At 41.8% G+C, this 12457-nt stretch overlaps 1 protein-coding gene across 15 annotated transcripts in view; it reads right to left on the reverse strand.

Moving 5' to 3' along the window:
• The window catches only part of nrxn2b (neurexin 2b), a 794249-nt gene that overhangs the window by 11804 nt on the left and 769988 nt on the right, over window positions 1-12457 (reverse strand). For all 15 annotated transcript variants that reach the window (XM_037758116.1, XM_037758114.1, XM_037758111.1 and 12 more), the window contains one exon: window positions 4871-4949. In XM_037758116.1, the coding sequence (XP_037614044.1) occupies window positions 4871-4949 (79 nt within the window). The remainder of the gene's footprint in view (window positions 1-4870; window positions 4950-12457) is intronic.

Consider the following 12457-nt stretch of genomic DNA (forward strand, 5'->3'; position numbering starts at 1 on the left):
TATGATGTGAATTAGTTTATCATTTATCAATATAAGTTAAATCAAAACATGTTAAATTGATGTTTGATTCCATTTTAGCTCATTTTTAAACTCTTTAATTATGTTTCTTTCTTTTTATATCTATATGAAAAGTGTTCTGAGGTAACTTCTGTCATGATTTGACGCTATATAAAAATAGACTTAGAGAATAAACTTAGAGAAACTGTCTCATGTGTTTTGCATCATCTGATCGGCGTTAAATAGAGACCACCATCAAAACTATTTAGAACGAATATCGGCCGGTTACAATCGATCGCAGCACCCTTAGCGATCATGCAATTATTACGCAAATTCACCTCATTATTACGCAATCTTGATATCTTGTCTAACATTACTGGACGTCACATTAACGTCCTCTGAAATCTGTTTGCAGCAACAGGTCGGTGCATCCTGTTTAGAGATTTCTGGGTCAAGCCTCTACATTCCCAAACATCTAACCCGTGGTACCGGAAAGATAAACCCGAGGCTGTTTACTTATCTTAAGGGAGATCGATAAAGCATCACACTGACACCCAAACCCATCGACCAGCGTGGGTTTGATCCCAGTCACGCTGGGTTGAGCGGGGCTCGGCGCTCCGGGTCATCCCTCATCTCTCATCCAATCTCTTAGTTTCACTCCTCGACCTAAAAAGAACATTCGCAGGTTCGCCTCTATAGCATGCCGCCTGATGAATTATTGAGGAGCGCCTCAGAGCTCTGATCTTGTCGGAGTAAAACCGATATAGCGCCTACAACATCCTGGGACTGATAAGCAGCTCGGAGGTATGCAAGGGGAGAGGGAAAGTGAGGTCGTGCTGAGGTGGAGAAGAGAGATAAAATGAAAGAGATTTAATGAGCGGGGCTTGTTGTTGGGAGAAAGAGACGTTTGTGTAATATCCTCTAATTGTGTGAATACAATTAGTGTCTATAGACGACGTTTTCATGTGACTATACAAATATGTTTTTGAGTGTCTTCTCCACAGTACGTTTCATCTTTGTCCCCCCCTCACTGGGTCTCGTCACTCTTGTGACAGAGGCTCATTAACGGCACTGGAGGATCCAAACCGATGCTTTAATTGGGTGATGTAATTAAGGCTCCCTAACAAAGTCAAAGTTTAATTAGCCTGGTGGGGAAAGGCGGGAATCATTCATGGGAATTTCACTCCTCTCGCTCTCTCTATTTTGCCTCCTCTCTTCCTTCTCTCTTCGCTCTCTGCTGCTTTGAGCGCAAAGGAACGTGACACAAATCTCAATGAGGGTCAGTCCTTTTCCGCGACGCGGCCCTTCCAGCTCCCTTCTGGCTCCTCGGGTCCTTCCCCCGCTTTGTCTGTTTTGCATCCACTCCACGAGCTCGTCAGCAAGCGTGCGACCGTGGCTGCCCCGCAATCATTGTCTGAGGGTCATCATTTAGCAGCGGACCGTTAAAAAAAAAAAACGCCGGAGGAAACACTGTCGGAAGAAAACAAGTTGCATCCCTTGAATTGTGTGCTGCAGGTAAATACATCTGTAAAGCACATGGAGCTCCACTGGCTGTATATATAGGAGTCGTATTGATCCCCATGAATTCACAGCGGTTCATATCTCTCCAAGCTTGATAGAAAAAATCTGCGTCTTTCTCCTTCTTGAAGGCTGTTCAATAAGACGGAGCTGCATCCTCGCATTGGAATTGAAAACACTGGCTCTATCACACAATGACTACGGGCCTGTGTGTGTGTGTGTGTTTGTGGAGCAGTGATGGAGAGGGGGACATGTTTTGCGGACAATGTTGATTCTTCTCCCCCTCTTGTTGACAGTTTTCACCGAGGCTTATCCGACCCCGCTGGCTGGAGCTCTCGTGGCATCTGGAAGGTGTGATACGGAGAGCGCGTGCGTGAGCGCGAGCGCGTTTGTTGTTTCTCAGGAGAGACGGCGGCAAAGAGAAAAACTTTACACCCACAAGAGTGAGAGAGACAAGTGTCTGTCTGGTAAGGTGAGCATGTCTGCCACCGTATATGTGTTTGTGTGGGCATACGAGAGAGAGAGAGAGAGAGAGAGTTGCGCCCATGGGAGATTAAGCCTGGGCATAGCATCCACTGAAAAACTCTCATTTCTCCTTTCGATAAGAAGGGAATTGAGTCTCTATTTCGGTCCCCACCACCTACAGAGAAAACCGCAGGAGAATGCTACACTCGAGTTTCTCAGCATAGGTTCAGATCCGTTTCTCCTCGCAAACACACCGATTGCTATAATCTCCTGCCATTTACAGTCCAACATATATTCAATTCCAACCACTAATCCCCCATTCCTGGAAAAAAATAAACTTTAGTCTAGGAAAAGTGAAGTGTTTCTCACAAAGTTTTAGTGACTCTTTTGTTCTTTTTTGTTAATCACGTTATTGGGGGTTATCTGGGGCCTCATTTCATAAACTTTACAAGCCTGATATCCTATCTTATCTCAGTTTAGGATGACATTTAGGATTTTTGGTATTACAGAAACATGTTTCCTAACTGCATTTAGGAAAAATATCCTATCTCATTTTAGGATCGGCATTTAGCTATTACAGAAACGTCCGATGGGAATCCTCAATTAAGATGGCATAGACTTTGTCTGTATGGTACTGACAGTGAAGATGGGGCACAACATGAACACCTAAATAAAATGATTGGGAGGTTACTCAAACTGTATGATGGCGCTTTAAATATCCCAGAACGTGTATTAATGGGTGGGACTGCTAAAGCAATTAATTAAAGGGGACTTATTATGCTTTTTTTGCACCTTTCCTTTAGTGTGTTATAGTGTTTTGTGCATGTAAAAGGTCTGCAAAGTTACAAAGCCCAAAGTCCACACCAAAGGGAGTTACTCTCCCCCCACAGAAACACTGCTCCTGAACTGCCCTGAAACGCCTCGATTGAAGTCCCGCCTTTTCTTCCGTAACGTGGTGATGTCACCAAGTAACACACTTTGCCTAGCGGCTAGTTTGGCACACCCTCAAAAACAAAGTTAGTTAGAGGAATCAGAGCAGACTGGGCATTTTGGAAAATAAGCACAATAGGTCCTCTTTAATAAATTAATAAAAAGCTGAAACTGAACTCCTATCTTTGTTGTCCGTGATAGTCAGCTAGCCAGTGACGAGTGAGAGCTGTTGATATTATGGTTTGTCCAGGACGAGTGATATTTACAGTTATAGTTAGGACTTCAGGTGATCTATTAGCAGAAATGGAATATAATATTCATAACTATGTTTTCATTAGTCTATAATCTCCTGAAACTAAGAATCGTTGTGTTTTTGTTAGCTTAGAATGAGCCGTTCATATCTACATAGGGAACGGGTCGTCTTCACGGAGTCCACCGTGTTTTTACAGTAGCCAAGAATGGACAAACCCAACACTGGCTCTAGAGAGAGCCTTTTGCATTTTTACATCACCTAAAGGCCACTGTAGGTTCTCCTACACAGTCGGTTGCAATCTGCAACCACACCACTAAATGCCACTAAATCCTACACATTGCTCCTTTAAGTTAAGATAAGATAGGAGGTGTGAGGATAGGACATGTTGTATAAGCCACGATGGATCCATACTAAGAGTTGTGAAACATTTTTTTTATGTTATTCGCATTTCTTTCTATTTTGTTAAAAGCCTGAAATGAGCCCATAATAAACTGTATGTAATCACGTTTGCTTTTTTTTTTTTTTTGTTTTCCTAGAGCAGTGCTGGAGAACTCCAGGGGAAAGATGTATAAGCGGTGATTATATGCTTTTTGCAAAGGGACAATGTGTGCAATTTAAGCGTACTTAATATGCGCTTCTGGGCACGGTTTCCTAGAGAGAGCCCCAGTGTGATATGATTGAAGACACAGCGAAATTAAAAACCTATTTGCCAAGTTCTAATCCATCTAGTTTCCGTGTGCGTATTGTTCACTGACATGTTAAATATGTTTTTAAATTAAACAAACATGGAGTAAAGCAGAATCCCTCTCCTCTCTCTTGAATCTAATAATAAACTATTTTTTTATTTAAGTTGAATGTTTTCTACTATCTACTCAGCGATCTATAATGTGCAAATCAAGCGTGCAAGTTCATTTTAAAAGATTGCTTACGCCCCAGGTGTTATTAACGGGGTTCCAGAAGAACACTTTCTACTATTTTAAGCCCGAGAAGTTGGCACTGTAGCAGCATGGATTCTGGCTCCGTTTTAATGATAGGTTTCATTGAGGCAATTGTTGTTTTCATCCCACCCACACCAGTCGTTTCAATCTGTAACACCATTCAACAACAGAAAATCTCGTCAGACACGATCTTTCAGGATCAAATGTTGATCTGCGTATCTCCGTTTCGTCTCTCGAATCACACCGTACGTGGTTCTTGGCAGTTTTCAAACCGTGGCCTTTAATAGAGCTAGAAAACCGCAGAGGCAGGGAGTAAAAACACATGGCCTTTAACTTCCACCTCCTGTCACGGTGTCAGAACATTACTTGACCCGCTGTTCACACTAACAGCGCCTCAGCCACCGCGCCTGCCAGGCTGCAGCTGTGTGCCGCGCGGAACAAGCTGCGTCTCCACGTTGGAACTGTCCTGCCTTGTTAAAAATCGGGGCAGGAGATCGGTGCAACAGCTGGGTAAATGCCAGATACCACCACTCGGCTGAGCAATCTACGGACCGCAGCGCTGCCGAGCGCCTGCTGCTTTGAAAACCAATCAGAAAAAGGAGGATGGTGGGGGCATACACATCTGGCCAGTCAGAGCTGCACACAGAGGGCTTTTGCAGTCACAAAGCGTCATGTAAAAAGTGGAGTAAGGGAGATCTAAGCTGCACTTTGTTGTTGTTTTTTTAGGATACCAAGTATTATGAAGACAGAACTCCCTGAGTTGACTCACCATTTCCAGGCTCACACTCCTCCAAATCTTCGTCATCGCTAGGACACTCAGCTGATGCTACTAAGAGGTCATCCGCATTCTGGAAGAACGGAGACAGAAAGCAGAGGAGATAGAGTCAGGACACATTTCAGACATAACATGTAGGAGGGTTAGGAGTCTCTGGCAGCCACAGCGAGGGCCTCTGGCTCCACTGATACCAACTCACACACAAGCTAATGCAACCAGTAGAGGGAAACTCTGGTTACAACATGAACATTTATTGTTTGTTAGTAGAAGCAAATTTGCTGAAAATATGGGGGTGAGTGTGTTTTATGAGTGGCAAGAATTTGGCGATACGATTCATATCATGATACAGGGGTTATGATTCAATATATTAATTTGTTTTAACGCCACTAACGATTTTAAGCGTCGTAGCGGGCTCAGTTTTAAAGCTAGAGTGAAGATACTGGTATCATATGAAATTATAACACCTAATGAATCCATTGGTACCAACCATGTCATACTAGCTTGTCAGGAAGGAGGTTAAATAACGCGCTAAATTTTGGCGAGGAAAAACTGTCAAGGCCATTTTCAAAGGGGTCCCTTGACCTCTGACCTCAAGATATGTGAATGTAAATGGGTTCTATAGGTACCCACGAGTCTCCCCTTTACAGACATGCCCACTTTATGATAATCACATGCAGTTGTTTATGCTAAATACCTTTACCTGTGAGGGTTTCTGGACAATATTTTTCATTGTTTTGTGTTGTTAATTGATTTCCAATAATAAATATATACATACATTTGCATAAAGCAGAATATTTGCCCTCTCCCATGTTGATAAGAGGATTATATACCTGACAAATCTCCCTTTAAGGTACATTTTGAACAGATACAAAATTTACAATTAATTTGTGATTCAATATTTTAATAAATTGACAGCCCTAGTTGCGATATATTGCAATTTTTTTTAATCTAATTCTATCATAGTAGAAAGAACACACCACTGCATACATCAAATCTGAGTAAAAAAGTTGTTTTTATGCAATCAGAGCACTGGGATCTTCTTCACTCATCCCAGTCCCTGTGACATCAAACATCATAGCACTACTTTTTGTCCACCGTCTGCCCCTCTGCATGTAAACCATTAATTAAAAATCAATACAGTATCACAGAACATATCGTGTATTGATCTGACATTCCTAGTAGTTATGTAAGCAGAGATGTGAAGTCAAAGTGCCCGATCTCAAGGCCCTCAGCCCCTGAGTTTGAAACAGTATAAATAGGAAAGGGACATCACTTTGGTCATTAAGCTAAGTTAAAAGAAACGGTTGATGGATAAACCAGGTGTGTGATATCGTCTAACGCTTGCATTCCTCTGATTTCATTTTAAATCCTTAATGTTAATGAAGGCTGAACACCGATGTGCTGTCCTCTTTATTTACCTTTTTTTCCTTTAACGCCTCCGGGCTAACCCCTGGCAACCCCCGTATTTAACGTTACAAAGCTAGGCATTTTGGGTAATTTCCTCAGGCAAAGTCTGCAGAAATGCGGACTTACGGAAAGTGTACATAAAGGGCTCAAAGTGTCCGCGAGAGAGCCCTCAAGCACTTGACGATTTGACAGTGGGACAGCCCTAATCCCTCACAGACTTCCCGGGAACGCGTCTCTGAGTCTGTGAGTGTGGACGTTGGGATTGGACCGTAGTGACACAAGCTCTCTCTGACCAAACACCAATCAAAGAGGTGTTTTTTTATCTAAAGCTGGACTCTTTCTCGGCCCAGCTCAACAGCATGACTCACACAGCTGCATGTCTAGACACCCCCCCTGTTTGATCCAAAAGCCACACTGTGCTTTTTCTCTCTGTTATTAATCCACCTGGGCGTAATCATTTATTAATTACATTGTGTGAGTGGTGTGTTCACGTCACCTGGCTCTCTAATGGGCCTTATGATCGCGCTTCAATTTATCCATCAAGCATGCACTTACTGTTCCATTCATGCAATCAGCTGCTTCACTAGTACGAACTCCACATAAAACGGCACCTAATGAATCAATTAAAATGTGCACTTCTTTAAATTGGGCATCAATAAATGCCCACGGCACGGTGTGTTTGTGGCCATAGTTACCCAAATAGTCAGTGGTCATCATGGCCGTTGAAGCGGTTCATTTATTCACCAACAAATAAACTGTACACACACTGCTACACCTACGTTCACAGCTATAACGCCACCGACTCCCGTCAACGAATATCTGTTGTGCTCCTTGCAGCTGGTACACCGCTGCATGCGAGGCACAAATCTTGTCGGTTAATAATCGGTTAACGAGGGTCGGTTATCGGTTAAGAACATTTTTCAAAATTAGCATCCCTACTTTCTGTTATTCCGTCTAAACAATCCACCAAAATCTACTTGTGAAAACATTTTAAGCAAGAAATAGGCGATGATGCCACTGCTGAATCTCGTTTCATTTTAGAACTAGATCACCAAGTTTCACAGCTTGGTCCACGTTTCATGAGCCAGATGCGTCGCACTGGACGGGCTCATTTGCATAAAGGACCAACTCTTCATTTTGGAAGAGCAACAGCCAATGAGGAAACTCCAAAACTCGGCCGACCAGTCGTGTAACTTCATCACTCAGTGACAGACTTCACAGGAGACCCGCTGCAGCGAGTGCATTAATAAAGCTGGAGGAGAGCTGAATCCAAACTCCAGTTTGACCCGGTCACAACTTTTCTCATCAGTTTCCAAGTTGAATCCATCGAGGAGACAACTTTAAACCGTCCACTCCAGACGGAACCGGAGAGAGAGATCACAAACACCTGGGAGTGCTCTCGACTTTAAGACGTCAGCGGCGAGCAGCGTGGCTTGTGATCTCAGTTTTATAACACCTTGACACCAAATCTGGGTCAGAGCGAGACGAGATGATGACTCCGACTGTTTCATGGAAACCCACAAGTATCAAGGGGGTGAAAGCGGAGAAGAAAATCAGGCCCCACACACACACACATCAAAAGGTGGATCTTTTATTCTAAGCATCAAAGCACATTATTCGACTGTGATCAAAGCCGCGGCGCGGCGGGTAGCTCAGAGCTTTTGGAGAAATTGAAATTTGTGTTTCCGCTCGCTTGCTTTCCGCCACCCTAGCCTGTCTCCTGCTGTCTCCGCTGTGTCTTGGCGTGTGCTGGGGATATTCATTAGAGCTCCATAGTTCCTGTTGGCTTTGCCCATCGCTGTATTTATAATGCTATTACTATGTTTGCTCTAGCACAAAATTACACCACAGGCTCCTCAGGATGGATTATTAACTACCCAAAGGACTGCATACATACATACATACATACATATATAGATATGCGTGTGTGTCTTCCTCATGTGACTAATATAACTGATTCAGTGTCTAGAGATTAATTACGAAATGTACTTTGCAGCAGACTGTCAGAATAAAGCTGTAATCTACAGTGTTAAGATCCCGGTGTGAGCTCTACCTGCAAATGTCTCTACTTCAAAGATAATTCCTGAGTAGCCACTCAAGTTATATTACGTTATTACGTTATATTTAGAGCTGTCAATCTATTAAATATTTTTAATCACATGATTGTCAATAGTTTGTCACGATTAATCACAAATGAATCGCACATTTTTTATCTGTTCAAACTGTACTTTAAAGGGAGATTTGTCAAGTATTTAATACTCTTATCAACATGGGAGTGGGTAAATATGCTGCTTTATGCAAATATATGTATATATTTATTATTGGAAATCAATTACCAACACAAAACAATGACAGATATTGTCCAGAAACCCTCACAGGTACTGCATTTAGCACCAATGGATTTATTAGGTTTTTATAGTTTCATATGATACCAGTATCTTCACTCTACATTTAAAACTGAGCCCGCAAAATAATAAAAATATGTTGAAAAAAGAAAGAAACTGAGCCCGCTACAACCTAAAAATCACAAATTGCGTTAAAGAAATGAGTGGCGTTAAAACAAATTTGCGTCAACGTGTTATTATCACGTTAACTTTGACAGCTGTAGTTTCACCTCTTGGCAAAAGTCTCACCAAACGTACCTACAGCCAGACTGCACCGAGCTCCCGAGAAGCCACACAACCGGCGACTATGCAAAGCAGAGCCTTCTGTACATAAAGGCTTGTGTCTGCGTTATTTAAAACCACCGTGTGTGGGATTTAAAATGTGAAATCTGACTTGGTTCCAGACCTCTGAGTCACTGTCCACCTCCCTGATTATTTTCAGGGATTTAAATAGGTCTTGCGTTTTGCTCACTGATGTCAGTTTCTTTCGATTGGGAAAAACAATCTGAGCTTCGTAGGCGATGATAAGTAACAAATAAATGGTAACAACAGCTATAAGTGGTAGCTTATCCACTACCTGTGGTGGATGGGATGTAACTAAGTACATTTACTGAAGTACTGAAGTGTTGAACAAATAAAATATCCCAAAAATATTAGTAAAATGTCAGATTTTTTTTTTAAATATCCTAAATAATAACAGTGAAATATATTAAAAAAAATATTGATAAAATATCCAAAATATATAAGTAAAATATCAGAAAACATTAATAAATATCAGACAATTTTTTTTTTTAAATATCCCCAAAAATAGCAGGAAAATATTAGCAAAATGTCAGAAAAAATGAGTGAAATATCCAAAATAATATCAGTTAAATATTGAAAAAATATTAATAAAATATCCCAAAAATATTAGTAAATATTAGAAAACATTAATGAATTATCAGACAATTTTTTTTTTTTCTAATCTATTGTCATATTCTACCGGTAAGGCCTGTGTTGAACATTTATCAAAAAAACACCTCTCTTTGCTTCTATACTTTCTGCCTAGTTTGCCCATTATAAAACAGAGTGGCATTCAAAGACACTCAATTATTTCTTAAATTTGAATAGCAACTTTAATGGAAAATGACCACAGGTGTTTGTTTATCTACTGTAAAATAACTTATTACTCATAGTGCAACATGTACGCTGTGCAGATTTGATCTATTTACAGCGAGTTTTGATTGAGTTAGAGTTGTTTATGAGAGTTTGTACGGAAGCCCCGAGAGGCAAGTGAGAAAAATAAAAACTCTAGTCTGATCTAAATTGTTTTTTCTCTCCTGTGTTTATAACTCAAGAACAGGTAAATAAAAAAGGGGTTGTGCGAGGATAATCTTTCTTAGTTCCTTAAAAAATGTTTCATCTGTACAACAGGTGGGAAAAATAAGTTTTGCCAGGATTATTTTTTCATCTGTGAAAACAGGTTGGCAGGTTTTTTTTGTCGGGATCATTTTTCTAAAGTGTTTGTTGTTGGAATACTCATTTTAACCTTTTTTTTCCCACCTGTTCTTTAAGTCATAAACACAGGGGAGAAAACTATTAAGATCAGATTTTTTTTCTCACTTGCCTCTCAGGGCTTCCGTAGTTTTGAGTTTCGGCACACGACGTGCTTCTTCCTCGTCTGTTCAGCGTCGATACACACCACCGCTCATGCTAAATACCCATTTTTCTCCTATTTATTCCAAACTGCTGTCGCTGCCATAAATATAAAGACAAACGACAACACTCTCCGTGCACCACAGGCTTTTTCCCAGGACAGACATTCCAGGCGGGGAGTGCTTAGAAGAGCAAATAGCAAAGATTTCATACACTGTGTGCCTCAACAGCTGTTCAAAATCAATGCAATCCTCAAGCTTTCATGAGTTTCTGCTTAATTTGAACTACAACTGTGTAGTTTTTAGATTATATTTTCTCTCTCTTCGTCGTCGAGGGGGAGCAGACGAGCGTGCCAGGGCCTTCAACGCCGCCTCGCAAACTCCAGAATAAAAATGATTCAGTCACACTGAATGATATGAATGATCAGCCAAATATACGCCCCAATAATGCTTTTATGTTTCTGTGCTGCGAAATGTCTTCATCATTAAAGTATGTGGATGAGTGACTCATCAGTAATGTCTATTCTTTCTGCATCTTTAATGCTATTTCGGGCCATTGGGACGATTACACTATGTTCCGCTAGGTACATAATAATAATAATAATAATAAAGAAGAAGCTGTTATATTGTGTGTACAATAGCTGAAAAATAGATTCTTAGCAATAAAAGGCCACTCTAAAAAAGGTGGGACTGTGCTTTTTTTTATGACCCGACATAAACGTCAGTCAGCGAACGCAGCACACATTAGGGCTTGTAACAACAGCGAGGCAGACACTCAGAGTCCTTTGCTACACTAAAATGGTTCCAGATAATTTATCAAACAGGGCCCCGTCTACGGCTGCCAATTTCACATCACAGACCGCTGCTTGTGGAAGCTCGTTATGTGCTGAACACGGGAGAATGTTTCCGCCAAGAAGTCTGGAGGCCAGAGATACGATATTGAACCGGGCGGATGGCTACATGTGACATCTCAGAGTCGGGTTCCATTGATCTCATGTTTAGAGAGAAGACGCAGAAACACTAGACCGCAGACCAGTCATCTAAATAAGTCATGCCAACTGGGCGTGCTGGAGACAGTGTTGTCTGTGAAGGAGTTTGACCGACCTTCGAGTCCAAAAAAACTTGCTTGTAATTACACGGCGGCCTCAACCACGACTGAAAGAACATTTGTGAAGCGGGACCACCGTCATAGTTTTTGTTTAAGTGACCTTTTCTACACAAGATGAGGAGAAACAACAAATAAACAAGAGTTAATGCAACTGTTTGAAATACAAAGTGGCATGAATTGCACACTCAACAAGCCTCACCTTGACTTCAGTCTAATTGGCGCTGCCGCAAAACGAGACAGATGGGACTTTCAAAACTGCTAAAGTTTGAGATGATGATGATGATAAAAGGGACAAAGAGTGAGCCGGTCTAAATATATTCTGTGGATGTCAGGGACGAGCGCGAGCAGCTCGGATGAGCTTCCCACGGCTAATGAACACGGCCGAATGAGAGGAACGCGCTGGTAATTGGGCACCTTGCCTTTGTGTTTCCTGCGACATCATGAAAAGTTTTGTCGGACAGTTGAAGTTCAATAGACGGCTTTTTTTAAGTAGTTACATTACAGAAGGTGATTACAATACCATGGAAACAGCTGACGTAATGTACATCCGGGAGGAGACACATCTCTTCCAATAATCTGGATCACACTGAACTTTAAAATGCAATGCAGCAAGGTGTTTTTGCACAACACACAGCTTGTAGCTAATGATACTGGCCGTGAACTAGAGCACACCCCCCACCTCCTGGAACACATGGAGCCTGTTATTAGGTCTTTTTATGAGAGTAGTGGGTCCGGATGACCCGCTTCTCCCATCCTCCAGTATGTGGGCAACAACGCTTCCCTACTGTTTGCTAATTGTTACTTACCACGATGGCAACGGCTACCCTCAGCACACGGGGGATAATCACCAGGCCATAAATCACAGCCTTTCACACGCGTGTGAAGGAGAGACATAAATATAAGTTTACGGCACCCCTAAGTTGTTGTGCTGTTGCTACCGCTGGATTTCCTTTTCATTACGTTCCTCCCCCTCTCCTCCGGCCTTTTGTTGATCCGTCTGGATGTGCTGTAATTTCCAGCAGCCGGCCACGTTTAGCCAGCCGTGTCT

This window comes from Sebastes umbrosus, chromosome 22 (assembly GCF_015220745.1).
Source record: "Sebastes umbrosus isolate fSebUmb1 chromosome 22, fSebUmb1.pri, whole genome shotgun sequence".
NCBI lineage: Eukaryota > Metazoa > Chordata > Actinopteri > Perciformes > Sebastidae > Sebastes > Sebastes umbrosus.